The 27,387-nt window shown below is 51.9% G+C and overlaps 1 protein-coding gene across 1 annotated transcript in view; it reads left to right on the top strand.

The window, feature by feature from the left end:
• The first annotated feature begins 8,204 nt into the window (after window positions 1-8,204).
• The window catches only part of C14H14orf132 (chromosome 14 C14orf132 homolog), a 41,031-nt gene continuing 21,848 nt past the window's right edge, over window positions 8,205-27,387 (top strand). The window contains exons 1-2 of the mRNA XM_075531625.1: window positions 8,205-8,392; window positions 15,875-16,118. Coding sequence (XP_075387740.1) covers window positions 8,205-8,392; window positions 15,875-16,118 — 432 coding nt within the window. The remainder of the gene's footprint in view (window positions 8,393-15,874; window positions 16,119-27,387) is intronic.

The raw sequence follows: 27,387 nt of genomic DNA, 5'->3' as shown, positions 1-27,387 counted from the left end.
ATACTCCAGACAAAGCAGGTTGCTGAGAGAAGAAAAGACAAAGGCTGCTAACTACAGTCTGCCCGTAGCTGCCCAACCACCACACACCACAGCCTTCCCGTGCCTTCAGAAATGCTCCGCCTAACATAATTCAACAAAGTCACTTATGACCAAACACTTCCTCTCCTGGACCTCCAGATAGAGGAATTCAAAAAGGTGTCCATGTCCACATATCTGGGTGAATTTAATTCATGTCGATGAAGTCTGGCAGTAGCTTCTAGTAGCCCAGCTGCATATGACTGAATAAATTAACTCCCATCCAACACTCTCTGTACAAGAGTAGAGAGAGAAAATATTGCAATAAAAAACCCCTTTGGAAAAGAGAATAAGGGAAAACAGCATAAGGCAGTCAATCTTCCATGTTATTTGGCTTATAAATAATAGCAAGGAGTCGCTCCTCTCAATGGATGAGTTCTTCAGTGTGTTAGTTTGGAATAACTAGCGAAATAAATCCAGTGACACTCATCTGTGTCTAAGAAAGAGCTTTATAAAGAAAAAAAAATTAAGAGCTTTATATCTTTTATGAAAATGAGCCATAAGCACTTGAAAAGAATGTGACTTTCTTTCTTTCTTTCTTTCTTTCTTTCTTTCTTTCTTTCTTTCTTTTTGCATTTGGATGGAAAGCTCTTTACATGTTCATCAGGTCCAGTTGCTTAGTTGTAGTGTTTAACTCTGTAGCCTCCTTGCTGAGCTTCTTTCCCAGTGATCTATTTTTTCTCGGGTAGTGATGTATTAGTCACCCACTGTGATTGCTGAATCTGTGATTTCTTTTTTCATCTTTTGAATAGCTTGATGCATTTTGCGGGTATCTCATTAGGTATGTATATATTTATATGCTCACTAGATCCTAGTTTACTGATCCTTTGAGCATTTGCCCCTCCTCATCTCTTGTTATGGTTTGAATCTTGAGATCAATTTTGTCAGAGATTAGAATTGCAACCCCTGCTTTTTTTAGGTTGCTGTTTGCTTGATATGTTTTCCGCCAACCTTTTAGTCTTTGTCTATTTGATTCTGCAAGCGTAAGATGGGTCTCTTGTGTCAACAGATTGATGGGTTATGTTTTCTGAGCCAGTCTGCTAGCCTTTGTCTTTCAATGTATAAATTTAGACCATTGACATTCGGGGTTATTATCATGATCTGTGGATTCATTGCTGCCATCTCATACCTTTTGTGTTGGCTGATTTCCTCTCTCCCTTCATATCAGTGTGCTGTGTTGGGGGAGGGGGGCTTCATTCTTGCCTTATTTTCCCTCTGAGGCCATGTTATTTTGATAATTGTTATCAGCACATTGGCTTCTATGGTCTCCTGCTTGTGCTTGGTGGATGTTGGTCTTCTGACCATAGTGAATCAGCAAGAATCTTCTGTAGAGTTGGGTGTCTTGAGGTATATTCTTTGAGCTTTTCCTTGTCCTGGAAGACTCTTACCTCACTTTCTATATCAATTAAGGTGACCATATTTTAACATTGATAAAGTGGGACAGCATTGATAAAACTCATATCCTGGCAAAACCGTATACCCTAGCTTGCCGTGCATTCTTTCCAAAAATCTGGACTTTTTAAAAATGCTGCAAGATGTGGGAAAAATTGTTAAAAATTGGGACTGTCCCACCAAAAGCGGGGCGTCTGGTCACCTTAATATTAATAGATAATTTGGCAGGGTAGAGGATTCTTGGGCAGGTGTTTTTCTCTCTTTCTCTCTCTCAGCTTTCGCATGATATTACTCCACTTTCTCCTCCTCTTCATGGTTTCTACTGATAGGTCTGAGCATATTTTTACCTGAGTACCATTGTATGTGACCATCTTTCTTTCTTTTGCTGCTCTTAAATTTTTCTCTTTTTCCTCGAAGTTGGATAATTTAACTATTAATTATATGCCTTGGTTAGTTCTTCCCATGGTTTAGCCTAATTGGTGTCCTCTCTGCTTCCTGTATGAGTCCTCTCTGCTTCCTGATTCTCATTCATTAAGGTGGGGAAGTTTGCTTCAAGAAATCCCCTAATTTTAGTTTTTGATCAATTATTCAAATAATGTTCCTCTTCATAGCATCTGTCATTGATCTCAGGTTTTCTTCCACCGCTTTGATTATCTTGTTTGACTGTCTTTCTCATTTGTTGAAGTCTGCCTGATTGTTCTTGAGATCGCTAGTATGATTCTCTACCTCTTCTAGTCTGTTCTTGAGATCTGTGATCTTGTGTTTAGCTTCTGTTACCTCATCCATTAGTTCTTGTATTTCCCTTTGGTGCGTGGACTTCATCCCCTCTATCTTGGGCTGCATCTCCTCTATCATTGTGTCCTTATTCCGAGTTGATTCCCTCATCTCCTGTATTATTCCAAGCAGCTTTCTGAAGATTTCTTTCTGTGGCAGATCCATGTCTGATTCTTATATGAAAATCATTAGCTCTGCAGTTGTGTTGTGGTATATTGCTGTCTGCCTGTCATTTTAGAACTGGACACCATGTTTCTGGTAGACCAAGGTGTCCTGAGGTCTTTCTTGTGTGACTGGTAATAGTGTTTTTGAGGCCTGACTGTGGAATACTATGGTGGTGAGTCAGACTGCTGTGTAGGCAGTTCGCCATCCCAACTCAGTGGCCAACAGAGCTGGGGTGGAGGGGGGCTGGCCTCAGAGACTTGGGTGAGGCTGGTGACTGTTAGGTATGCCCCTGGGCCAAGTTGGGGGCATGCCTGCTGCTTGGCCGAGGGTCTGCTCTGGGCTGTCAGGCCATGATTTGCAGCCTTTTTTTTAAGGCACTAAATAGAAGACACTGGTGTGGGAGATCTGACTGCCACTGGGCGGGGGTGGGGTGCCAAGTGAAGGCAGGGAAAGCCCCACTGCCACTGGTGCAGGTTCCAGGGGAAAGCCTCCCTGCTGCAGGTGGAGGTGCTGATCAGATGGGGGGAGGGGCTGTTACTGAGGGAGGGGGAACTGGGTGATAATAGGAAAGCCCCTACTGCCACAGAGTGGGGATGCCAGGCACTGGTGGGGGCAGTTGCTGCTGCCATGGACAGGGTGCGCCAAGCAGGCATGGACAGGCCACTGCTGTTGCAGGTGATGGGAGGAGAGGAGCGATCGCTGCTGTAAGAGTGGGGAAGGAGGGTGTCAGGCAATGGTGGGGAGAGCTGCCGCAGCTGCAGGTAATTAAGTTTAAAGCAGGCAGACTGCAGACAGGGTTTAGCAACAGCTGCTGGGGCCATGGGTGGGTGATGGGAGGTACTCAAGCCCCAGTGGTGGGACTTCCACCACTTGGGGAAAGGGAGCCTTGGGAGGAGGGATCCTCTCATGCCAGAGAGTGCTGTGAACAGACTGTCACCATGTGGGGGTCCAGTCATGGTTGTGGGGGACCCAATATGGTTGCTGGCTAGCTCTGGGTGCAAAAATAAGGCTTGGGGGTGGCAATTGGTGGGTAGTGGGTGTGGTGGGGTCCAAAGTAGTGTGATCTGCATGGGCTTGGGAGTCCAAGGGACCAGGTTGCTGATCCCAGGGACAGGAGCAAGGCTAGATCTGGGAGAAGGTTGCCTTCTGGACCAAGGATGTACTCTGGGTTGTCACAGGAGTCTTTTTACTTACCCAATTCCCACACTCATCCTCCTGGACACCGGATACACTGATCACCACGGAGCTCCCAATGTGGGCTGCTTACCTGGGTGCCCTCTTGCCGGAACTCCCTCTATATCAAGAAGAAATGATTGATCAAGAACATACCCCCAAAAAAGAAAGGAACACCCCCCCACACACACACACACCAAAAAATAAAAGAAAACATCCCAACCCAGTCCAACTCTAGTCCATAAGTCTGATACAGTAAGTCCATCTTCAGACTCACACAGCCACATGCAACTATGCAGAACGCAGGAAGATCACAGGTGGGTTGGTGCAATGTCATGTGGATCCAATGGTGGTGATACCATTTCAGGGCTCTGGCAGCATTCAGGGTCAGGCAGCAAGAAGGTGAAGGCAGAGAGAGAAGGGGCCCTCTCTTACGAAAAGGTCAAGCCCAAAGGAGGCATCATCAGGCTGTGCACTGATTGACAGGTTGAATACCATCCCTACACTTTTATATATCCTCAAGTGGACATGAAATTATGTAACTACCACACTTGGGTAGCCACTTTTGGCTGCCTCTGGTTCTCTTTTCTCCCTACCTTCACTGCCATCTTCTTCAAAAGCTAGCTGTCTTTGAAATCCAGTTACTGTTGGTTCTGGTTCAGGGCCTCAGGATGGCCTCAGGAGTTGAAGAACTCAGGTTTGTGTCTCCCAAGTTCCATGACCTTAAAAACTCATTAAGATCTTCCTGGTCTATTTGTTTCAGATTAACTCCTTGGACCAGCATCCAAAGCCAGACCTCTCCATGAGGTGTGGTTCTTGCATCCAGGTCAGGAAGAGATGTCTATTTGGTTTACCCCAATCATCCCTCAAACAGATGGTCTCCATCATGGCTGTGGCATGGTGAATGACATCAGGGGAAATGTGCCTGCCCATGTGCTGGATCTCAGTGATGACTCTGTTCTGGGGACAGCACTCCTCCTTTAAAATAGCACATGTAGGGCAGTAAGGGGACTCTAGGGTGGGTCCCTGGAGTAGGAGCAGGCTCACACGTTTCCAGGCTATCCTCGTGCCTTGTTCTGCACCATTCCTCACAATTACTTGATTTGGGGACAGAACTACCTTTCCTAATCTTATAAGGGGGGATAATAAAAAATAAATAAATAAATAAATAAAGGGGAATATTATATAACGCTTAGTCAATGGGGATTATTGATCACAGGCCAAAATGAAACAAAAGCGCCTCTTTGGGGAAAGGATGGGTCAGCTACCCCAAAAGCTCACACTTTCATGTAAAAACATAATGAAAGCCACAATGTGCAGCCGATATGCCCACACCTTTCCTCCCCCCACCACCCTGCCCCCTGTCTCATTAGTCCAGTACCGGGAGATGCATGGCTACAGTCGCAGGATAAGTAAACAATGGCTGACCAGTTCATCTGTCCCTACATGCCCAGAGCTGCCCAGAACCCAGGCACAGTGGGGAGATTCTCATTGCTCCACACCATTTCCCATTCAACAGGTTCCTCATTCGAGGTTCTGCCACTGTTTCAACACCCCACTTTGGTGACCAGTTTCAATATTACTCAGGACTCTTGGTTGTAGGAGACCAAACTCCAATTTTTTTTCTCCAATAACCGAAAAGTCCAGGGGCAGCTATGCCTTCAGGCACAGGAGATCCAGGTGCTCAAATGGTGCTCTTGGGAATGTTCTCTCTCTTCATCTCCCCACTCTGCTCCTTTGTGGATTGGGCTTGGCAGATGGCTACTCCAAAATCCAAACTCCCTGTCACTGAGTCGATTGCAACTCCTAGCCACCCTATAGGACAGGCTACTTACTAGCAGTCCTGAACTTATATTCCACCAGCTTAGCCATCTCAACAGGAGGCATCTTCTTTTCCCAGTCAAAATTACAAGGCTGATGGTCATTGGACCCCTCCCTCCCCCCACTTGGGGTTTTGTGTCTGGCCCCGATTCAAATCACCATGGCACTGGAAACCTGTAGAGTTGATGTCATCTGAGACACGTGGACTGCGAGCTGGTGCTCTGCCAGAGGAGGGAGAACGGGTGCTGGACAGGCACATGCCACACATGTCTACCACGTCTTCAGACTTAGATGGCAGCTGTAGCTAGAGAACAGGACCGTCAGCCACATGCCTTTCAGCTGCTCAATTCCTTTGGACAACGTACATCTTTGAGCAAAACTGCATGGGCTGCCAGAAGAACAAGCAAATCTGGCTACAGAGAAATACAGTGAAAAATGCTCCTTAGAAACAGGAATGGCAAGACTCTGTCTCGCATGCTTGGCACACGCCATCAGGAGCGACAAGTCCCTGGAAAAGCCTATCACGCTTGGTAAAGTAGAAGGTCCATGAAAAGTAGGTAAACATTCAAGGATATGGAGTGACAAGAGAGGCTGCAACAATGAACTCAAATATGGGAATGATTGTGAGCGTGGCTCAGAACAAGGCAGTGGTTTTTAAATATATATATATATATTTTTTATTTATTTAATTGGCATGTACTTCTCATGTCATATAATTTAATGGTTCAATCATATCAATGGCTGTGTAATCATTACCACAATCAATTTCAGAACATTTTCTTCTCATACTCATGGTGGTTAAGTCCCCATTTCTCCACCTCTGCCCCTGCCACGCCCCTAAGCTATTGACTCCAGTTACTGTCTCTCTAGACCTAACCTGATTTCCTATACAGAGAACCATGCAAAACACAAACAGGAAGCAAACCAAGCAAAACCCCCATAACAATAACTACACAAAACATGGAAACACCTCAATAGAAAATAAGGCACAAAATACTAAAAACTGAAACTTTAAAATGCGTCCAAAAGGAGATCAAACAGTAAGGTATTACCTTTGAACCTAATTATATCTGCTACAATTGACTTCACAATGCTCTATCTGAGAACAAAGCTATCCAAACCCCTGGCTGGACTGTGGTCACAGGAGATTGACCAGAGGCTTCATCCATTGTGGGGGCTCTGTAAATTGAGTTTGCCTTTTGTAAATCAAGTGCTCAGAATTGAAGCTCTGATACCATTCCCTCCTTCAGATTTGGATTTTATCATTTACAACCCTTGGATCACCAAAGCTGGTGTGCTTTTTCCATGTGGACTTAGTTGACGTCTCACTTAGATGGCCGCTTGGGGTCACTAGGAGTGAGAGCCAACTCCACTACACCTAACTGTGGGGGTAGCCAGCCCCCCACAACTAATCACGGGCTCAGTAGGCGCAATTGTATGGTTAAGCTATATAAAGATTATTGTAAAGTCATAGAGAAATGGGAGAGATGGGAGAGAGAGAGTAAAATAAAGAAGTCTGACACATTTCATGGTAGCACGCTCACCTCAGTTCCTCTTGGTGGTACACGAGGAGGTGGGGGACGAGCAGGCAGGAGAGAGAACCTCATGAGATTTTATTTCTAACCAAAGCTTATATATCCTTGGGGGCATGCAAGCCCTCTGATTACAGATAACAACCTATGTCATGGGAAGGGGTTGTAACATAGCCAATACGAGGGGGTGACCTAGGGGTGTACACCCAATAGGAAAGGAAGGGAAGAGGGGTACATATGTGGCATGATGGGTGGACCCTAGACTCAATATAGTAGCCTAACCTTAGTCATCCTTGAGTGGTCCCCTGGGGCTTGCCTTCAGGCTCTCCTTCAAGGGAACAATATCAGAAGGGAGTGGGCCCTACTTAGGGTGAGTCAGGCTATACAGTCTGGTTGCCCTAGATACCCTTAAGGAGCATAACCTCTGACCTCTTTCATTGACCTCCTAGTGTACAGTCATTTACCATGTGTAGCAAGCAGCGTCTTGGGTTTGGCATATATTTGGGGGAGACAACGTGGGAGAAATCTTCCTGTACCGCACACCTAACAGCAACACCAATCACTGCAACTAATAACCAGGCCTGTTCGTATATTGCTCTGACTGTGCTGGGCCCGGTTCTAAGCACTTTGGATAAAAGGATCCATCTGATCCTCACAGGAATCCCTGGGTGGTGCAAATGCTTAACACACTCAGCTGCTCACCAACAGGTGGGAGGTTCCCATCTACACGGAGGTGCCTCGGGAGAACGGCCTGGCCATCTGCTTCCCAAAAAGCAGCCGGGGGAAACGTTAGGGGAGGGGCACTGTTCTGCTCTGACCCCATGTGATCACCTTGACTGAGAACCCACAGAACCGCAATGGGTTAAGCCCTCACAGCTCCACGAAGCAGGCACAGCTGTTAGCCTCCCCACTTCACAGATGCGAAAACAAAGGCCTGGCACGTTCAGCAAACCCTTCTAGCTTAGAGGGCTAGTGAGGGGCAGAGTGGGTATCCCACCGGCCCGGGCTCAGCGGCTTCCTTTGCCTCTTGCTCCATGTTCCCCGGATGCGACAGCGAGGAAACCAAGGGCCTTCACACTGGGGCGGGGCGGGAGACAACGGGACACACACAGGGCGGTGAGCACAGAGTGCTCCCCTGGGCGTGGGCATGGCGGGGACACCGGGCGTGGACACCTGCCTGGCCCTGGGTAGGCTCCTGGAGGAAGTCTCCCAGGCAGGGAGCATAAAGGAGGAGGAGGGCGGTGAGCACAGAGTGCTCCCCTGGGCGTGGGCATGGCGGGGACACCGGGCGTGGACACCTGCCTGGCCCTGGGTAGGCTCCTGGAGGAAGTCTCCCAGGCAGGGAGCATAAAGGAGGAGGAGGAGGATGCAGAGGTGGCGGGGTGGGAGGATGAAGATGTTCCAAGCAGAAGGGACTATGTGAGTGCAGGTCAGGGCGTGCGAGGACATGGCTTGTTTGAGTAAGTCCCACCCACTGGGTATAATCAGAGTGGTCGAAACCCAATTGAGACAGGGGATGCTGAGTATGCTGGCAAGGAAGGATTGGCGGGGTGGGGTGGGGGGTTTCTACAGCTCCCAGACACTATCCTCAGCATTGCCAAGGGGCATGGAGGTGGGGCAAGGTGACCAGGCAGTGAAGGGCTTAAGTGCAGGTGCTCATTTTTAATGACATTGGCTGTGCGGCCAAGGATATTATTAACCCATAGGTCAGACTCGTCCGAGGCAAAGTCAGAGAATGAATAAGGGGTCTGACCATCGACAAATCCCAAGGAACACATCTTACTCTCGGAGGGCTGGGAGAGTTGAGCCTCTGGCAGGTGGCCTACCAGGAGGCCAGGAGCTGAATTCAAGAAAGATGGCTTCTCTCTGGAAAGGCTCCCATGGAGGTGAGCCCTGGTCCTAGCCTCGCAGGGCTTCCCCGGGGACTGACAGAGAGGAGGAGATGCCCAGGAATGCAGGAGGGTCGCCCACAAGGAAACAGGAACTCTTAGGGGACAATAGATTGCCACCATGGCCCCCATTGTTGCTACTGCTGTCACCAGGGGGGTGACTGGGCAGGCAGAGCCGAGAAGAACCCTCCGATTGGCTTCTGCGTCACAGCCTGCCACCCTCACCAGCAGAACCGAACCCCGCCCCCCTCCCTTTTCATTTCCTCCCCATGCAATCAGCGCCTTAATTAAAATGAGTTCATCAGGCACTTTGGAGGCGCTGCAGACAAAGGAAGCCAAAACACCAATTACCTCCTAGGGAGGCTGCCTGCAAAGATGGACGTTTCCTCTGAAGAGAAACAAGCGTGGGCGGGGGAGGGGGGATTTAGCAGGTGGGCTCTGGAGGTCGGACACATGGGTGTCTGTCTGGGAGGGGGCCCTGGCCGGCACTTCGGAGGGGCACCCTGGGTGTCTGAGGTCTGGCCCCAGGTCTAGGTGCGGTGAGATGCGTCTCCCTGGGAGTGCAAAGGTATAGGGCTGGACTTGCACCCGCCCTCAGCAGCGTCTGCTGGGGAGCCAGGGTGGACAAGTGAAGGAGCAAGGATGCTCCTGAGCCACCAGGTTAGCAAGACCTTGCCTCGCTGACTTCAGACATGCACCAGCAAGGTCAGAGTGAGGGCTGTGTGCATTGGAAAACCAGCGAAAACGAGGCAAACCATCCAGATGGATTGACACGGCGCACACAGACACGCCAAGGGCAGTGAATAGGTGGTAGGACTGAGCCACATTTTGTTCTAGTATGTACATGATTGCAGGTCTGGCAACATTTGGGTTAGAGCTATTCCTAGGCAGGCTGGCTGCCCTTCTCTCTGCCCCCCCAGTCTCCAGCAGGCCCTCCGTTGAAGGCCAAAGTGCAAACTCAGATCCCAGAGCCCGTCTGCCTCTCGCCCACTATCTCATGAACTGCCCATCCCAGAGCCTGTTCAAAGAAATAGGCAGTCAGCTACTCACACGATTTCAGATTTCTAGGAAGCAGTTTGTCTAGTGTACTTTGGACAGGTTGTCAGAAGAGACCAGGCCCTGGAGAAGGACATCGTGCTTGGTAAAGTGGAGGGGCAGCGACAAAGAGTCAGCCCCTTGACCAGATGCAATCAGAAGCAGGTGGCGCCACTAGGAGCAACAGGAGCCGCGTCACCACCAGTGCCCTCCAATCGAATTCCATCCATTCCTTGACTGGATCACAAATGCCTGGGGTCTCCTCGGTTTCTCATGTGTGAAACACACACGGAGCCGCACCCTTTGAGCCCAGTGTCTTTGAGGTCTTGGCTCAGTCCACAGACGATACGTAGGAATGATTTCTGATCTGCAGAACATACGTGAACACCCCAGTAAGCCAGAAGCAAGTGGGCAGCTCTGTGTGAAACAGACGTTTGTGGTAGTTAACATACTTTCATGTCAACTTGATAGATTGGTCTAGGGCTGGAGTCTAGCCTGTCAATCAGGTCACAGCCTGATGATGCTTCCTTGTGGGTGTGGCCCTCTCATGAGGATTCTGGAAACTTACTTTCTTTCTCCTGAGAGGCGGGCAACACCTCTCTCTCTGTTTCCCCTTCCTGTTGAAGAGACACTCTCAGAGAGCTGGAGGAGCCACGTGGAGATCCGCACCAACATTGAGATGCTTCCATTGCCACTGGATCCACAAGATTTTCCACCCACCAGCCTGTGATCTTCCTGCACCACAACTTGAGGAACTATATTAAAGGAACGTGGCATTAGGAAGGTTGAGAACCACTGCTTTAGAAGTTCACACCATCACCCAGCCAGTCAGGGGCACAGCCAGGATGCAATGTGTGTTCTTTGGACCCCCAGAGCAGGGCCCTGTGGACCGTCTCCAGCTCCTGGTCAGCACAATCGAAACTGGGCATAGCTCTCATCACCCCTCCAGGAGGCACACAGTGCCCAGCACAGAGTCAAACCAAACTCACTGCCATCGAGTCAATTCTGACTCACAGGGACACAGAGTAGAACTGCCCCCAACAGGCTTCCCAAGACTGTAAATCTTTACATGAGAGGAAATCCTCGCCTCTCTCCTGTGGAGTGGCTGGTGGTTTTGAACTGTTGACCTTGAGGCTGGCAGCCCAACGTGAATAGTGGGTGAATGGATGAGTTATTCTCCATTCTGAAATTCTTTGTGGTTTTACATTCACCCGACTAAACCAGAAGCTCCCTGTGGGCAGGAACCTGAGAGGAGAATGCAGGGAGATTTGGGAATGGACCTCAATTGAAACCATCTTCACAATCGTTCCTCTGCCTGAGCCCATTGTTGCAGTCACGGTGTCAAACCATCTTGTCGACAGCCTCCTTTGTCGCTGCCCCTCTACTTTACCAAGCATGATGTCCTTCTCCAGGGACGAGTCTCTCCGGATAACATATCTAACGTACTGGAGACAAAGTCCCACCATCCTTGCCTCTGAGGCAGTGGTTCTCAACCTTCCTAAAGCTGCGACCCTTTAATACAGTTCCTCATGTTGTGGTGACCCCCAACCATAAAATTATTTTTGTTGCTACTTCATAACTGTGTTTTTGCTACTGTTATGAATTGTCATGTTAATATCTGATAGGCAGGATGTATTTTCTTTGGTACAAATTGAACATAATTAAAGCTTAGTGATGAATCACAAAAACAATATGTAACTATATATTGTGAAAAATTTATTTCTAATCACAGATAAATGAAATTTTGTCTTGAAGCATGGTGTAGCATGGGTAACAGTCTTAATATAACAGCAGTAAACTACATTGCTACATTTTGCGACAGTCTGCGTAAAAAGCCAGCATCAGTGGGAAGGTTGAGATAGCTTCTTTCTCACCACATCAGCATATCTGCATGTGGGCGGACCAGCCTGGAGATGTAGCGGTGTCTCGTTCCTAAAACCATTGGGAATAATGTGTTTTCCAATGGTCTTAGGAGCACTCCGGCTGTATTTCTTCCAAGACAGATTTGTTTGTTCTTTTGGCAGTCCCTGGTGCTTTCCACATTCTTGGTCAGCACCCTGATTCCAATGCATCGATTACAGTCTAGGAAGCCTTCTCGGACAGTTCTCTCTATCCCGTGGAGTCTGAGGAGTAGGGATTGTCTCAACAGCCCCCAACAACAGAGACTATGCATGCAAGGGGCTGTGTCTAGACTTCCTGAGGAGTACAGACAGTACAGACATGCATGAGCAGTTCAAGTCCACCCAGAGGCCCTCAGAAGAAAGGCCTGGTGATCTACTTCAGAAAAACCAGGCCTGAACCCCCTGTGGGCCAGAGGTCTACTCTGTTACCTACCTGAGTAGGAAGGAGTCCACTCAATAGAAAAGGTGTATTGTCTGCCCACAGCATGAGTGCTCAGCAAACACTGGTTACACGAAATTGAATTCATTGGCAGGTTCATAGCAACATCCTAGGCCCTTCGAGAGATGGGAAGGCCTAACTTAGGCAGCCCAGGGACCACACCAAGTGAGTGTACAGAGGAAGGGGGCTGGGGGCCAGGCCTCAAGAGGGAAGCAGGATCTCCATCCAGCCAGGCTTCCCTGCTGCTCTCTGTGGTCCTCTGCCTGGGGGAGAGGGGCAGGTCCCAGGTCTGGAGTGCCCGCTCTGTGCCAGAAATAACCGAGCAAATCACTCTGCGTGAAGCTTGTGAATACTGAAACCCCTTTCAGGACTTCCCAGGGAGGAAGGGCGTCATCCACCCCAAGCCTCCCCTAGCCCCTCTGTCCTCTCCATCTGGGTCCCAGATGGGGCTGGGTGACAGGTCACACTCCCCGCTGTGGCCTGCAGGCCAAGAACCATTTTGGGAACAGAGTGTTCCCCGCCCCCACCCCATCCCTTGTTCTCTACGCACATGAATTTTGTCCCAGGCTGGCAGCACAGCCCGCTGGAGCTTATCCCTGGAGCCTCAATCTTCTTCTGGTGTCCTGTGGAAAGGCACGTCCCCTGCTGTGGCCCAAATGGGCCACATGACCCAGAACACAGATTCTAGAGGCAGACATCCACCCTGCCTCCCCATTTCCCACCAGTGGTGCATTCTGGGGGCAAGCGACTCCCTGCTGCTGGCCTGCCCCACCTCATAGGGAGGCCCGGCTGTTAAAGGACTACTGTCAGCTGCCATGGTCTCACAGAAGCCCCATTCACCAATGTTGCCTGGTCATTTGCCAAGCCCATGGCCGTAGTCAAGCCTGCTACCATAGCCATGCCTCTGATCAATGGCGGATTAGACCTTTGTGATCCACAGAGTTTACCTTGGCTGGTTTTTCAGAGGCAGATTGCAGCCTTTCCTCCTGGACCATCCTAGCCTGGAAGCTCCTGGGAACCTCGGTCAACCTCACAGCAACACACACACCTCTACTAACAGATGCGTGGCAGGTGGAGGTGCTGGGACTCGAACCTACATCTCCCACGTGGAAGGTGAGCATTGCAGCACTGAACCACATGGCCCTCCTCCTTCTAAGGAACAAGGGGAGATAATATTGATTGTGCATCTGGTCAGTGCCCATACACATGCACACACACAGGCCCCCAAGAGCAGTCAAGGGGACTTCTGGTTGGGGGTGGGGTGAGCAGGAAACAGATTTTTCTCTGTCCAGGGAGCTGGTCTCTCATGGTCACCTGGAAAGTGGCCCAGGAGCAAGCAGCCAGTGCTTCGCTGGAGGGACAGCTGTACTGTCAAGATGAAGTCAACCAGAATGGAGACCCAAAGCCCACCTGTAGGCAACTGGACATCCCCTTACAGAAGGATTGCGGGCAGGACACGAGCCAGTCAGGGTGCAGTGTAGCAACAATGAAACATACAACTCTCCTCTAGTTCTTTAATGCTTCCTCCCCCCCCCCACTATCATGATCCCAATTCTACCTTATAAATACGGCTAGACCAAAGGCTGTACACTGGTACAGATAAGAGCTAGAAACACAGGGAATCCAGGACAGATGATCCATCCCTCAGGACCAGTGGTGAGAGTGGTGATACTGGGAAGGTGGAGGGATCACAAGGATCTACATATAACACCCTCCCTTGGGGACGGACAACAGAAAAGTGGGTGAAGGGAGACATCGTATAGTGTAAGACATGACATAATAATAATAATTTATAAATTATGAAGGTTTGTGAGGGAGGGATAGTGGGGAGGGAGGGGGAAAATGAGGAGCTGATTGCAAGGGCTCAAGTAGAAAGCAAATGTTTTAAGAATGATGATGGCAACAAATGTACAAATGTGCTTGACACAATGGATGGATGGATGGATGGATTGTGATCAGAGTTGTACGAGCCCCCAATAAAATTATTTTTAAAAGAAAAAAAAGATAAAGTCAACATCCACTATCCAGAGGTGCAGAAGCACTCGGAGTCCAGGGTGCTCCCCTCATCCCACCTGTGAATCAATTAAGAGATGGATGACGTGCAGCAAGGAGTGTGATGGAGAGGGTCGGGGGACTTGCTGGGGGGAGGGGCAGGGAAGAAATACCTCCTTGAGGGAACATGAAGGATGTCTGAGCACCCTGAATAAAGACCTGGAGGAAAGTCAGCACCAAGCAGAAGGAAGAGCTAAGCCTAAGCACCTGCAGTGGAAGCAAGCATGGTGGTGTGCTCCTGGGAGGGAGAGAGGCGGGCCCCCAGGAGAAGAGGACTGTGATCAGAACCAGCCAGGGAGCCTGGAGCAGTGAGGTCTTCTGGGGCTTTGTGGGAACAGCAGAAACCCTGATGCCATTCCAGTGTCAATGAGAAGATGGTTGGGGTGCTTCTACAACTACCTGGGATGGCTGCTCAAGTTGCTGATGGCGCAGGGGTGCTTGGGTCTCTGAGGCCTCAGGGGAGAGAGGCATGGCTCTTCCCAGCACAGGCGAGGGCAGCGGACTAGAGAGATGGAGAGAAGGGGCTGAGTTCCCAGTGGACTTCAGAGGAAGGGCTGGCCTCAGGATGCTTGTGTGGACTAAAGGGTGTGAGGGAATGAGAAAGTTGAAGATTGATTCCAGTGTGTGTTATGGAGGCATTATTTATGATTAAATAGGTTGGCCTTGGTAGGTAGGGCCGGTGTTCTTCTATGCTCTTACAGAATGCACTACAATGTAACATAAAATCATGTGATATTTCATAATGCAACATATTAGGAAGCAACCCATCAGTTGGATCATACCAGCTACCTTCTGGCCCAGACCAGTGGGCCCTCTGGTCCATCCCTAGTATTCTCTGTGCAGACCACACTCAACCACGGTCACTTCCTCCACTGTGCTGGTTCTTGCTCATCTCCTGGGTCCTCATTCTGGAATTCTCTTTGTTCTTGTCCCCCTGCTCCAGTCACGCATCTTTCAACAGCCCACGTTTCCCCCAGTTAGAGTGGACGGAAGCTAACCGGTACCGTCTCACATGGCAGATACATTCAATCCAAAATCCAAACTCACTGCCATCGAAGCCATTCTGAGTCATAAGGACAATACAGGACAGGTTAGAACTACCTCCTGTGGGTTTCTGAGACTGTCATTCTTCACAAGAATAGAACGCCTCGTCTTTCTCCCACAGAGCGGCTGGTGGTTTTGAACTGCTGACCTTGCAGTTACCAGCTCATGTGTAACTCACTAAGCCACCTCGAGAGAGGCATGATCCCATTTACTCCCCAGGTTCCGTTCTCCTCTTCTCACGGATGGGGAAATAAATCCAGGTTCAAGGAGGCAGCTAACCTGTCGAAGCCCCACCCCCCAACCCCAGGGGTAGCAGGGCGGGCATTGGACCCTCCCGGCCCAGGGAGGCTGTGTTCTCAACCCTGCGGCTAAACTCAACTACACAGGACCGACGTCGACAGCGCGGGTCTGGAATTCCAGGCTGGCCTTGCGTGGACCAATAGGGCGACCTCGGGAGACCCCCGGGGCCTCCTCCGGGCCTCAGTTTGCCTTGGCAGAGCCCCAAGGGGTTCCACGGGGCGGGGCAGGAGGGGCGGGGCAGGGCCCCGCCCCCGGAGGTGTGGCTGGATCGGTCACGTGCAGGGGCGCCCCGGCCCCGCCCTGTCCCCCGCGCCTCGCCCGGCCATCCAGTAGCTGTCTGGAGCCTGAGCCTGAGGCAGCTTTGGGCGCCGCCACGCCGGGGCTGGTGAGGTGGGTGCCGCCGCGGGGCCCGCGCCCGGCCGGCTGTGCCCGCGGCTGGATCGGCGGCAGCGAGGACACGAGCGCGGGCGGCGGCAGCAGCCGCAGTAGCAGCGACACCATGGATCTGTCCTTTATGGCCGCGCAGGTAGCCGGGCCCCTTCCTGCGCACCCCGGGCCACCAAGTTTGGGGAGGTTCCCGGGGCGCGCGTCGGGGCGGGGGGGGGGAGGGGCGGCGGGCGAGGCTCCCGGGGGTCGGGGGTGGTGAGCGGCCACAGCTGAGCTCCCTGCTTGCTGCCAGGTCCCTCTGTTCCCGCCTGGGCCCTTCTTTGGAGCTGGATTGCAGACTGCCAGGGGGTCGAGACACCCCGAGTCGCCCCGCCTGAATACCACCCGCGCGACGTCCCCGCCCGGGTCCCCAAGCGCTCCTAGGCCGAGGCAGCCCAGACCCGCTCCATTCCTGGTGGGCGGGTAACCTCTCTCCACTGGCTCGGTCTCCGTGGCAATCTGTCATCAGCTGGTGACCTCGCGCCAAGCAGCCCCTCCACCTCGGCGAGTCCCACTTTTCTCCCCAGAAAGTGGGGGCCCACCGCCCTGCCTTCCTGGCAGCGGGGCCAGGAAGACCAGAGACCCTCTATGGGGCCGCCGGCGCCGGCTCGCAGCGGTGGCTTCGTCTGCTTGGCTTTGTGCTCAGTCTGTTTCGCCGTCCTGTCCTCTTCCAGCTTGGCCATAACTCTCTCCTAGACACAAAGCAGGCGCCCAGTGGCAGGGCGGAGGGGGGCCTCGCATAGTTTGGGCTCCGGCGCCAGGTCACCCCCCACCCTTGAATTCTCCTTCGCGTTCTGGGTGGTCTTTTTGTGAGCACCTTGTCACTGGATAGCTAGAACAAAGGAGGACCCTGCTCTCTGGAGTTGACCCGCCCCCCCCATCCACCCCCCATCCTTCCTCCGCACTGACGACAGAGTGGCTCTAGAAAAGACATGCATTAGGTCTAGGTCAGCCAGTCGGTCCGTTCCACCAGCTCAAACTCCAGCCTTCCACCTCTACAGGGCTGGGCACATTGGCAGCAGGGAGCTCCCCTTGAGCCTGGTGAGTGTGTGGGTGGGAGATGGGGGGACCTCCTGCTATTGTCTTTCCGGAGGATTTGGGTTGCAAACAACACGTTCCTCTTCCCCAAACTTCACCGGAGCCTCAAAAGTCCCAGTCAGCTCAGATTGTGGGTGGTCCAAGCCCCCAGACACCAGTGTGAGAGGACACAGTGCCCCTCCCCACCTGGTTCTTGGCCACATGGGTAATGCTCCGTGGCAGCCTGCGCACAAGTGTTCTTCCACGCTGATGACTCCGCTGAGAGATGCTGGCCTCTCTCTCCCTCTGCTGGGGTTGCGGCCTCTTGTTCCTAAGCCCACGCTAATAGACACTGCCATGTGGACGGGATGTAGTGTGCTTGTGACTTCGGCAATCACACCATGTCCCTGCCTCTGCCTCTGCCTTCCCCTTTGGCTCCCTCCAATCAGGGTTGCCTTGGTTACAACATAAATTGACATGCTACCCCCCCTGAGATGTCTGGAGCATCCGGAGTTGCTGTGGTAATTGGACAAAATAAACAAGAGAGCTTTTCAGCACCTATAGGCATGGTCTGCAAGGAATCTTGGCCTTGTTTGTTTACCAGGGATGCCTGTGGTCAGGAGCCCTAGCAGGCATGTGGCATTGATTATAGGCTCGTTACAGTGCTAGGCAGAAGGACCAGAAACCTGAAATGGCCTTACCAGCAGGGACAGTCACTGAGGTTTGCTCAGCATCCGCCCTTGTGCCAGCCTCTGGGCACGGGGTTCCTTATGGCATGAAGACCTTTGAAATCTATGACCTAGTCCCCATCATCCTCATTTTGCATATCGCAACCCCGAGCTGAAGTCGTTTGTCCAAGGACATGCCACTCTCAGCAGGAGAGCCCGGGAGTGTTTGCAAGGTGGCTGGGTTTCCACCTGTGGCTTCAGTGGGAGGAAGAGACAGTAGAAGGGACCAGTCACCACGGTGTCATTCACACCAACCCATGGCCGCTCCATGTGTGTTGGAGAGCTGTGCTCCATGGTGGGGGTAGGAGCTCAGGAGCTAATTTTTTTTTTTAACTGGATGGCCAAACCTTTTTCCAAGGGACCTCTGGGTACTCAACTCCCCAATTTTGGGGTTAGCAGCTGAGGACATTAACTGCTTGAGCCACCAAGAGACTCACCAGTGCGCGTCTAGTGTCGGTGATAGAGTTTCCCCTTCCACACCCCCCCACACACAGTTTCTCTCACAGTGGTGGGCAGTTTGACAGGAACACCCACCTGTTCCCCAGGTGTTGGGGACCTGCATGCCAGGAACTGGGTGGGGATGTTGGGCACAAAGTGAACTGGAGCCTAGCTCCTTCTCGTTGCTTGCTTACGGCCGATTGAGGAGCCGAGGAGCCAAGCCAAGGCCACCCAAGTGGCTACCCGCAAGATGCCTGGTACACAGTCAACTCAAAACCAAATTCACTGACTCAAGTCGATTCTGACTCATAGTGATCCTGTTAGGCAGTCTAGACCTCTGCTGAGACTGTAACACTTTACTGAGTAGAAAGCCTGGGCTTTCTCCCACACAGTAGGTCCTCAACAGTGATTGGATGAGCGGGTGCCTGGAAAACATGAAACAGAAAAGGACAGTGGCCGTGAGTGGCCACCGCCAACTTGGACACCTGTCCTCACCTGGACTTTGAGAGTGGGAGCTCCACACTACAAGCAGATTCTCTTGGTGGGGTGCTCCCCGCTCCCAGGAAAGCAGGGCATCCCAAGTGGAGAGGCCTGCAGTCGGAGAATTTCAGGATATACTTGCGGAGCCCCTCATACCTGGAAGGAGGAGGATAGGGGTGAGGGTGGAGGGTAGGAGAGGGAGACAGGACCAGGACCTGGAACATGCTGACATTGGGAAGGGAGTTTGGGTATAGTCAGTAGGTGCAGAAAAGCCACCATCCAGTTGGCTCCATGCTCAGAGTGCCCCGGCCCACACTGGAACACAGTGCTGCCGGTGCTGCGCCCACCCCACGATCAGTTACAGATCAGACTGTTGAGAACCACATCCTTGGCTGATTTTCAGAAGTAGATTGCCAGGTTGTTCTTCTGAGTCTGTCTTCCCACTGACACCTGTTCAGCACCACGGAAGCTTACGCCAACAGAGGTGGTGGCAGTGTGTGAGCAACATTGGTGGGAACTGAACCCGGGTCTCCTGCAGGGAAGGCAAGAATCCTGCCACCGAGTCCCCTGGAGCCAGAAGCGCTGTGCCCTCGCAGCTGTGGGGTGGGGGAATGCCAGCCGGTGCAGAGGATCTGAGCTAGGGGGCTGGCAGGGGAGGCCTCTTGCTTGATCATTGAGGAAATGGATGAGGCTAGCTCGGTGTGATGCCCCAAAGCCCAAGCGTCTTGCCCTTCACCAAGGTATGAAGGTTAGAAACTATTTTAGGGCGATTTCCTTCTCAAAAGCTGAGCACTGGAACGAGGGACCCTTCAGGGACAGGCCGAGCAGTGGTGAGTTTTGGGGCATCTCAGCTCCTGGGAAGACCCCCCTCACTCGCCTGCTTGGTGTCTGTGTGCAGCTTGTCCACTCATCTCTGTCTAGCATCTCGTCCTTCAGACAGCCTGGGCGGAGTTCCCCCAATATGGAAGTCCCGTGGTTCTTGCACCTCCCGTGGGATGGCCGACTTCCCCGCGAGCACGTGGTCCAGCAGTCCTCTGTGGAAGTTGCAGGCTTCTTACCACCTTGCGGCCTCCACACGTCCAGAATGCCACCAACACTGCATGCTCTGGGCCCAGAAAGTCGCATGGCAGATCCAGCTTTCAGGAGAGGGGCTCTCAGGCCTCGTCTTGGTGTAAGAGGGCGGTGGGTCCACACAGGAAGGTGAGAAGGCACCGGTGGTGGCTGCCTTTAGAGACTGACTGCCCACCACCACATGGAGCCAGCAGGCAAGTCTGGATGGTCAGGTTCCCCTGAGGCTGTACGTGCAACATCTCTGCACTGGAGGTGTGGGCAGAAGGGACAAGGCCTTGTAAACTGTCACAAGGGAGCCTCCCAAGGAAGTAAGCCAGGACTCTGACCAGCTGGCCATACAAAACGGCTGACAGCGGGCCTCTTTCCATTGAGCAGTTTCGGGGAGACGATGGTGTTAGTTCCTAAAATGGTCTTAGCTGCACTCAGGGCTTCTGGGAGCATTCCAGCTGGTGCGCAAGACACGAGCAGAAGTTTTCCATCCCCAGAGGAACAGGGAAGCAGAGGCTCAGAGAAGCCGAATTCTAGGCAGCCTGGCAGTCTGCTCAGGGCAGGCTTGTCCCAGTCGGAGAAGGGCTCTCCTTTCTAAAAGTGTATCCTGAGGATACAAAGGATCCGTCGGTTCAAGTGTTTTAACTAAAAGGCCTGTCTTCACTTCCACATTCCGGCTCAAAGGGATTTTAGTATTCCGTTGTTCTCATTAGACTGCTCTGGGAGAGGCAGTAGTGTTGCCTTTTGCAGGGGTGTGACCGGCGGGCAGCTGAGGGAAAGAGGGGAATTGTATGGCGCGTTGTGTAAGCCGTTCTCCAGACCGTGTCTGAAGAGGCCAAACCGTCCATTGCGTTTGGAAAATTGGGATCTCACGGAGCCAAGGAAACCGGGGCATCTGAAGGAGGATTTGAAGTTTCCAGTTCAGTGGATAAGAGTTTGCGGGGTACCTGCTGTGTGCTCAGCTCCCCTTTGGGATCTCGGACCCCAATTTACCCAAAGTGAGAACGCTGTCCCGTTGGCTTGTACCGGCCAGAAACCCGCGCGTGCGAGGTACCAGGCAGTCCAGTGTGAAACAGCTGCCCACGGCCTCTCTCGAAGTCCTCACTGCAGTCCTCACTTTTCCGACCCACATGACAGCTGGGGAAACGGAGGCAGAGGGGCAACAGTTGCCCAGGATCGCCAAGCTGAGGTTCAAAGTCAGAGCGCCGTGCCAGCGCAGCTGATTTTTGAAACTCCGGTCTGATGATCTCTGCCTTTTACTGGAGGGAAGGGGTGTCTCTAGGCCACTTATATTTAATGTGATCATGGGTAAAATCTCACACTGCCATCAAGGCCGTTCTGACCCATAGCGACCCTACAGGACAGAGTGGAGGACCACCCCTTTGGGTTTCTGAGACTGTGAGCCTTTAGGGGAGAAGAAAGCCTTTCCCTTTCTCTCCTGGGCAGCTGGTGGGTCCAGACTGCTAACACTGTCGGGAACCGCCCAGCACTTCGCCCCTAGACCAGTAGGGCTCCTTGGTTACGGGTAACGTTGGGTTGAAATCTGCCCTCTTGCTATTATTTTCTGTTTGCCCCAATCTCTTCCTTTTTTAACAACCCCCCTCCCAACTCTTAGGGTTTTGAGGAACCTTGGTGGCACAGTGGTTACACTTTGAACTTCAATCCACAAGGTCAGCAGTTCGAAACCACCAACCGCTCTCCGGGAGAAAGACAGGGCTTTCTTTTCCCGTAAACAATTTCAATCTTGGGAAGTCCCACGGGCCGTTCTACCCTGACCTGTAAAGCCACTGAGTCGGCATTGACTCGATAGCAGCAAGTTTTTTTGGTTTTTTTTTTTTATTGACTTGATTGAAATCAAACATACATAAATATCTATTTTCTTTCCAGGTAGCTGCAGTTTTACAATTAGATGTATGCATCTCTCTCTGTATGTGTAACTTTATAACTACTACACAGGTCAGATTCTAGAACATCACTTGAATCCCAGGTGTCTTCCTCATCCTGTCTATCCAAAGCCAACTACAACTCTAATCAGGATGGAGTGAAAATCTTGGCCGTGTCTAAACAGCAAGTCACGTGTCTACTGATATGTTGTGCTACATGCTTCTTCAGTCTCCCGCATTGTGTTTGTGAGACTCATCCTTCCTGCAGGTAGGGACGGTGCGTTCCCTGCCATCCAGCTGGGCACTGCCTACCGACATTAGGGACTCAGAAGTTCTTTGCTGTGAGCGTTGTCCTGTGCACTGCAGAATGGTTAGCAACGTCCCCGGCCCCCTACACACCAGACACCAGTAGCATCTGTCCCCTCATTGTGACATCCCCAAAATACATTTCAACGTTGCCAAATGCCCCCTGGGGGCACTTGGGACCACTGAACTAGAATAATTAAAATTCTCTCTCTCTGAAATGACGTCCCAGTCGTAATACACGTTCCAGGCTTTCCACGGCATTCCAATCGCTGGGCCAGGGGCTCAGGCACTCGGATGAAGGTGCACACGGGCTTCTGGCAGAGCCAAGGGTCCCCCTGAGTTGGCGCCAACTGGCAAAGCAAGGGCAACAAGTCCGGAGGAGAACACAGAAGGTGAGGGAGTTGTGTACATGGAGCGGCAGTTTTGCTCTGGCTTTGCCCACAAGCAGCATTAACTAAATGGCCTGACTCATGATGGGGACAATAATAGTAATTCGGTTGGAGACGGGCTCCTGCTCTCCCTCCCTGGTGTTGTCAGGTGCCATTTGCGGTGATGTTTGACTCGTGGCAACCCCTCCACTGTCAGTTCTTCAGTGGCTTTCCCTTTTTCTCGGCCAGCCAGGGGACCCACTGAGAGGTGGCTGTCATTCATTGCAGCCATTTCACTGCTGTTATGAATGAGTCCTGGTGGCTTAGTGGGTTACTCATTGGGCTGCTAGCCACAAGGTCAGCAGTTTGAAACCACCAGTCTCTCTGAAGGAGAAAGATGAGGCTTTCTACTCCCATAAAGCATGACAGTCTCAGAAACCCACGGAAGCATTTCTGCCTTGTTCTGGCGGGTCTCTGTGAGTTGACATGGACTCGGTGGCCAGGAGCTTGGTTTGGTTTGGGCTGCTATTAAGAAGAGCCCTGGTGAGGCAGTGAGCACGTAGTCCGACGCTACCTGCAAGGTTGTGAGCCAAATCCACCAGCTGCTTCTCCAGAGAAAGATGTGCCGTCTTTTTCAGACGTGTGGACCGCAGTTGTGAGCACAGCTTTGACGCCCTTGTCTGCGAGCTCTGAATCCTTGTCAGTTTTGACTCTGTACCAGTTGAGCAACTTGTTGGATGCTGGAGATTTATTTTTTTTTAAATTCCTACCAGTCTTCTTGACCTCGGGTCTGAGATGCAGCTAATTAAGTTAGATCCTTCTGGCTCTTTCTTTGTTAGGCGAGACCATCTTCAGTCTAGGAATAATTCCTCCCCACTACCCAGAAAAGACCTTCTTGTCTTCCCTGTGGGGCATGAAACGAGAGCTTCGAATTGGTGGTGGGGGCAGGGATGGCATCTGGTCCTGGAGGGTCGCTAGGAGTCGGAATGAACTCGATGGCAGTGAGTTTGGTTTGGGGCGGTCTGCTGGGCATCAGGCTCTGTTCCCTGTGGTGAATTCTTTCAGCTGGCGCTTACCCTGCTGTCTGAACTAGCCAGTGCGGCCACCACAGAGTGCCACAAGTGGGTGGCTATAGCCAGCACAGATCTGTGTTCTGTTTTCAAACCGGTTAGAGGACTGAATTTAGGGCACTTGCTCCCGGGGAAGGCTTTCTTCATCTGTCCCCCCTGGGGGAAGACCCTTGTCCCTTTAGTGTGTTTCCTGGTTCCTTGGGGATATCCCTGTGCTTTGGCATCCATCTCCCTCCATCACTGCTTGCTTCTCTTTACCATTCAAGAGATTGACTCCAGACACCCAGTCTACCTGAATGCCATTCATTAACATGACAAAGACAACCCAGTCCCGAATAGGATTTCCACCAGGCCCTCGCACAGAGATTAAGGGCTACAGAACATATTTCTAAGGGAAACAGTCCAGCCCATAACACCTGGCCACAGGTAGTGTGCACCTGCACAGGGGCCCATCAGTGATGTGTTCACTGTCTACAGATCCCCAAGGCTCTCTCTGTGTGTACCTTTCTCCTCTCCATACTTGTCCCTGGACCCCATCTGCACAGACTCTCAGCTCCTCCTCATCAACCCAGGTAGGCCACTGGGGCCCACTGACCTGGGTTCTGCTTTCCGCTCCACAGTCCAGAAGTATCTCCAGACAGTAAGCTGGGGCCATGGAAGCACTGACCTTGCTGGTTTCCTATCCCTGAAGGGTCGCTTCCCTTCGGTGTCCGCTGTGGAAGATCTGGAAATCAGGGTGGTCTGTGTTTTCAGTTGCTCCCTGTGGGAGGGTAAATCCAACCCTCTCCTGCATCTTGTCCGGAAGCAGAATGTTCTTAAACCTGTGTTGTTAACGACCTCACTTCCAGCCCGCATCCTTTCCTCCCACAGTGGGTGCAGGAGGGTTAACAATTGGATCTGAATCTGGACCACTACCCTCTTCATTCCCCTCTGGAACCTCGGTCCAGCCGCCATCCCTCTTCCTTCTGAATGTTGCAAAGTGGGGATCGCATACTGAACTTACAGCTCAGCTTCTGACCCCAGAGTCTGGGGGGTGGCCAGGGTTCTTTTTGCCCTGCCATCCCTACCTGGGCTGCTCCACTGTGCCCATCCATCTCATCGAGACCTCTGAGTTCAGGTGCCCCCTCTGGGGGAGGTCCTTTCTCTTCTCAACACCCATGGACCTGGTTCCTGGGAGATCTCCAGGTATCTGGACCTCAGTCTTCCCCTGGGTCTAGGAGGGTCTCGGCACCGGGACCCTATCTTTTCCTGTTGGCGGTGGGTCTCCCCTTCTCTGCTGTCTGCTTTCTCCTTGTATGGTATTGGTTCTGCCTGCCAGTAGACCCAGAGGGGGCAGGGCTTGGTTTTGTTTGCGCCCCAGCCAAGCACCTGCACACACAAAGAGATTCATTACCCAGAAAACGAAAGCAAGGCATGGGAGCAGAGGGTCCCACCCCCTAGCCCAGAATGGCAGCCCCTGCTCAACCAGCAGCCTGGGCCCAGTTTATCCTCTGCAGACCCAAGAGGACCCCTCATCCATCTCCCACCAGGAAGCTCTGCGAGCTGATTACAAATGCATTAGGACTTAGCTTTGAGGCAGACCTGAAGCGATCAATGTGCTCTCCCAGGCCCCCTGCCTTCCCAGAGTCATGCGCCTGTGTGTAACCCCCTCTCTGACTCCAACCTCCTGCCAATCCCACTTCCCTCCCCGTGGAGATTCGCCTTTTGGCCTGCTGTGAATGCCAACAGCCAACCCATCAGGCCCGGCTAGGCAGCAGGCTGTGCTTCCAGTTCTGGGAACCAGGATCTCAGACTTCCTCATCCTCACATCACGGGGAGCAGGGGTCTCGGCATGCCGACAGGTGAGCAGAGGAAGAGCAGACAGAAGGTGTGGATGAACCTTCAGCACTTATTGAGTACCTGGCTCTGAGCCCCACAATCGTCCTGTGGGAGAAGCTTTATCAAGCCCAAGCCCAAGCCCAAGCCGGTTGCTGCCTGGTCAAGCCTGGCTTATGGTACCTCCAGGTAGAGAGGAACCCTGGGGATTTAGTAGTTACAGGTAGGACAGCGATCCAAAACTACCCCTGAGACTTTCCATTCCTTGAAAGAGTGACAGTCTCAGAAACCCACAGGGCCTGTCCTGTCCTATAGGGTATGTCCTGTCCTATAGCCCTGTCCTATAGGGTCTCTGTGAGTCCGCATCAGCTCGATGGCAGTGAGTTTGATTTTTGTGTGTTGTCTGTTTGTTTTCTAGGGGAAAGCATAGAGTCCAACTGGACTCTCTGCTTTTCACAGCTGAGAACCGTCTGGAAACCCATCACAAAGCCTTTCTCCCAGGGTGCCCTGGGCTCAAACCACTGACCTTTTGATCAGATGTAGAGCACTTGCGCGGGGACCCCACCCAGGACTCCTAAAGTACTATGAGCCCACCGTTTTAGGGTGAACACCCAGACTCAGGGGGCTTCCGGGGCTTGTCCAGGCCAGAGCTGGGCCCAGAGCCCAGGAGACAGCTGGGAAGCAGCAGGTGGATGCAGACTGTTGGTGGGGGTGCAGAGGTCTCCCCACTCCCCCAACCTGGCCTTCATCAGCCTAGGCAGATGGTATGTGCCAGGGGAGTTGTTCCAGAACACAGACTGGCTGGCACCAGAGGCAGGGGTGCAGGAGAGGCCCCAGAGCGAGGAGCAGGGCGGGCGGGAGGCGCTCCCTTTCAGGCAGTGATGGGCCCAATGCCTCTGTGCCTGGATCTCCGCTGAGACCCCAGAGGACAGAGTGCGGTGACTTATTTATGTCAGGGTCTCTGGTCAAAAGCCCAGGACCAGACATAGTACCCTCTAATGTGTGAGTCCAGGCAGGGCCAGGGGGAGCGGGCCAATAAGGGACAGGAAGTGAAACAGCGAGCCACGCCTTGTGCCAACTTGCAGACACCTGGTCTGGCTCATAGTCCCCCCACCCGCAGCCCACGTGCTCCTTCAGAACCCCCTCCCCACCCCGCATCCACCTACTCGGTGCCAAGGTCAGCATGCTCCTCAGGTGGCATTAGGAGTAGGAGCCCTGATCCCCACCTGCCTGTAGACTGCTGATGGGACTTCTCTTTCAGTGAGGTCTGGCTGTCTCTGCCTCGTCTGTGGCTGTCACTGTCAGCTTGTCTGGGCCTAAGGGCATTCCCAGAACTCAGTTGGGGACGACTGGGGTGCTGGCCACCCCACTGAAGGCCACTTGGAACTCCAACGAAGTTGAATCACCTGGGAAAGGACCGACATGCTATTCCAGATAACTGGATTTTCTGACTTTCCTGTTCTCAAAACAGTGACTGGGGCAGGGCCCCATTGTACTGTGTTCTTGTTGAAAGACAAAGCACACCAAACCCACTGCCATGGAGTCGATGCCAGCTCATAACAACCCCACAGGACAGCGTAGAACTGGGAGTTTCTGAGACTATCACTCCTTTCTTCTTCTTTTTTAAAATGTTATTTGGTTGTAATTTAAAATAATAGTAATACAGAAGCATCTTCACTGATTTTTTTCAACTAGCAGAGTAATAAAGACATTACTATCACAAAGACTGTTTCTCTTCAAGGAATAAAATCCAAAGCAGCGTAGCAATTTTGAGTTTTGACTTGCTAACAAATCTATCATGTAGAAATACAGAATTTTTCTTTAATATAATTTATTGAACTTTAGACATTTTAGCAAGCAGCTACATCGATGAAACGTTCAGTGCTATGCTAGTCCCCTAAAAGTTTATCACAGAAACTTATTCAAACGTAGGAGAAGCCAAAATAACTTAACCCTTTACGAAAGAGAAAACCTCCTCTTTCTCCCATGGAGCAGCTGATGGTTTCAAACTGCTGACCTCACGGTTAGAAGTCCAACCCGTCACCACCACACCATCCAAAAAAAAAAGAGGGATATTCTTGGCATCCTTGGCGAGGCACCTTAAGCTCAGAAACACATGCAAAAGGGGCTTCGAAAACTTTGAGGAAAAGTGCAATGAAAAGCTAATGGCACTTCTTGAAGTCCCGGCCTGGGACCCGCGACAGC

This window comes from Tenrec ecaudatus, chromosome 14 (assembly GCF_050624435.1).
Source record: "Tenrec ecaudatus isolate mTenEca1 chromosome 14, mTenEca1.hap1, whole genome shotgun sequence".
In the NCBI taxonomy this organism is placed as follows: domain Eukaryota; kingdom Metazoa; phylum Chordata; class Mammalia; order Afrosoricida; family Tenrecidae; genus Tenrec; species Tenrec ecaudatus.
The sequence above is the reverse complement of the archived record's forward strand: the minus strand, read 5'-3'. Positions and strand labels throughout refer to the sequence as shown.